General features: G+C 56.5%; 1 protein-coding gene across 1 annotated transcript; it reads right to left on the bottom strand.

Moving 5' to 3' along the window:
* Positions 1 to 371: 371 nt before the first annotated feature.
* Positions 372 to 1674, bottom strand: TRAVEDRAFT_54897 (uncharacterized protein; the record flags this gene model as incomplete). Its single annotated transcript, XM_008047819.1, has 6 exons — positions 372 to 443; positions 506 to 646; positions 708 to 1004; positions 1060 to 1236; positions 1294 to 1513; positions 1568 to 1674. 6 exons carry the CDS (start codon positions 1672 to 1674, stop codon positions 372 to 374), a joined length of 1014 nt encoding a protein of 337 aa, XP_008046010.1.
* Between the last annotated feature and the right edge of the window lie 280 nt (positions 1675 to 1954).

Raw genomic sequence — 1954 nt, 5'->3', positions numbered from 1 at the left:
TGAGTGTATTGGAAGGTACGCGATGGATTATACAGCACCAATCGTAATACATGGTGCGATCGGGAGAGCCGTACTGCGAGCGGACGATGCGGCGTCGTCTCCAAACCGAAAGAAAAAGAGACAGAAGCTCTCGCGGAGAGAGGAGAAATGGGGAGACACGGAGACACGGAGACACGGAGACACGGAGACACGGAGACACGGAGACACGGAGACACGGAGACACGGAGACACGGAGACACGGAGACACGGAGACACGGAGACACGGAGACAGGGAAACAGAGGGAGAGGGGGTGTTAGGACGACTTGCTGCCTTGGTTGCGAGCGACGCGGATGTACCGGCACATCTTCTCATGTACGGCCTCTGGCGGCCTTCACTCCTGCGGCAGATCATGGACACCGGGCACAGCGAACTGGTTGTGCAGTCTCTGCAGCAGGGCCTTTGCCTGTTGGAGCTCCATAGGACGTCAGCCTCAAGAGCTGGCCGCAAACACGGATCAGGTCTTACCCCACCAACGATTTCCTTCATGGTGCCGTCAGCTTGTGCGAGGGTCGAGGAGACCGCCGTAGCATCAAGGATCTCCAAGTCGACATCGAACGCTTCATCACGGATAGAAGTGGGAACGGCCACAGGGGATTTGAGCGCTTGCTGATGGGAGCGAGAACACACGGTTAAGAAAAAAAGCAAAAGTATGTGCTATCATACTTACCGAAAAGGCCGCTAGCCGTACCGGCTGGGCCTCCTGGAGGACACCGAGTTCGTCACGGATGCGCACTAGGCCGGCCATCTTTTCGTCTAAAACGCTGCGGTTCAACTGCCCGACGTCAAGAGATTGAAGCTCGGCCACCACGCGTTCGACCTCTTCGCCACTTCGATCGGCCACAGAAAACGGCTCATACAAAGTTGGCCGCAGCACATCCAAAGCATCCCGTGCGACTGCGGCCAGCTCTTGTGCGAGTGGAGGTTCTCGGAGGGACGAGGTGATACGGTCGAAATGCTCTTTCTCCTGCGGAATCAAACTGAGTGCTATGCAGGGGTATCGGATGCTCATAGCTACACACCTGTAGATGACCTAGCAGCTTTAGGTGCTCGCCCTTTGCGTCGATGAAGTCGATAATGACGCCGATGGCTTCGCCAGCCTTGCACAGATCTCCTTCAATTTCGAGAAGTAGTCTCTCCAGCATCTGCAGTTGACTGGAAGACATATGTGCGGGGCGAGCGCGGCAGATCACAGCGAGCTACATGGCCGCGTGAGATGATACGGCGCTAGGGGAGAAAGCGACTGAAGCTCGCACCTGATTGACCGTCGCAACAACGTCCTCTCCCAGGTTCAAGCTCGTCTCAACCTGATCTACCAGGTTGTTCAAGCCGCCTGAGCAACGGACCAGAGCGACTGAGGTGCGCAGAGTATGCAATGCGTTTATCTTGTAGTCGCGATGAGTCTTTTTCACCAGCTCCTCCGCGGCGTCGGACAAGAGAGCAAGGGAGACCGGGAATCCCAGAGTTATGAGGTGGCTGGTCAACGTTAGAAATCACAGGGGAGGCGGCAAAAATGGCTAATACACTCACCCTACTGCGTCGTCTGATATATCATCAGCCATAAAGGTAGTCTCGGTGTGGAACCCGATGACAATGTCCATGGCTTGGGCTATGTTGAGGGATTGCGCGGACGACATCGTCTTTCTTGCGGGTCGGAAGGCCGGGGGGGGCGGGCAATGCAAATAGCGAGAGGAAGAGGATGATGAGCAGGAGAAGGGAAGGCCTGAAGGAGTGGCGTTGATTCACACAAAGTGAGGTAGGCAGACGAATCGCCACGAGCCGGGCGTGCCACGAGCAAGGACGGCCACGTGACAACACCATTCCGTGGCGAAGTATCCGCCGCCGCCGTGAACGAGACAGGTCAATAAAGACGCCAACAATTGCCTGGGGTGGAAGCTGCACCACGCGCAGATGAGC

The sequence above is a fragment of the Trametes versicolor genome (assembly GCF_000271585.1).
Source record: "Trametes versicolor FP-101664 SS1 unplaced genomic scaffold TRAVEscaffold_281, whole genome shotgun sequence".
In the NCBI taxonomy this organism is placed as follows: domain Eukaryota; kingdom Fungi; phylum Basidiomycota; class Agaricomycetes; order Polyporales; family Polyporaceae; genus Trametes; species Trametes versicolor.
The sequence above is the reverse complement of the archived record's forward strand: the minus strand, read 5'-3'. Positions and strand labels throughout refer to the sequence as shown.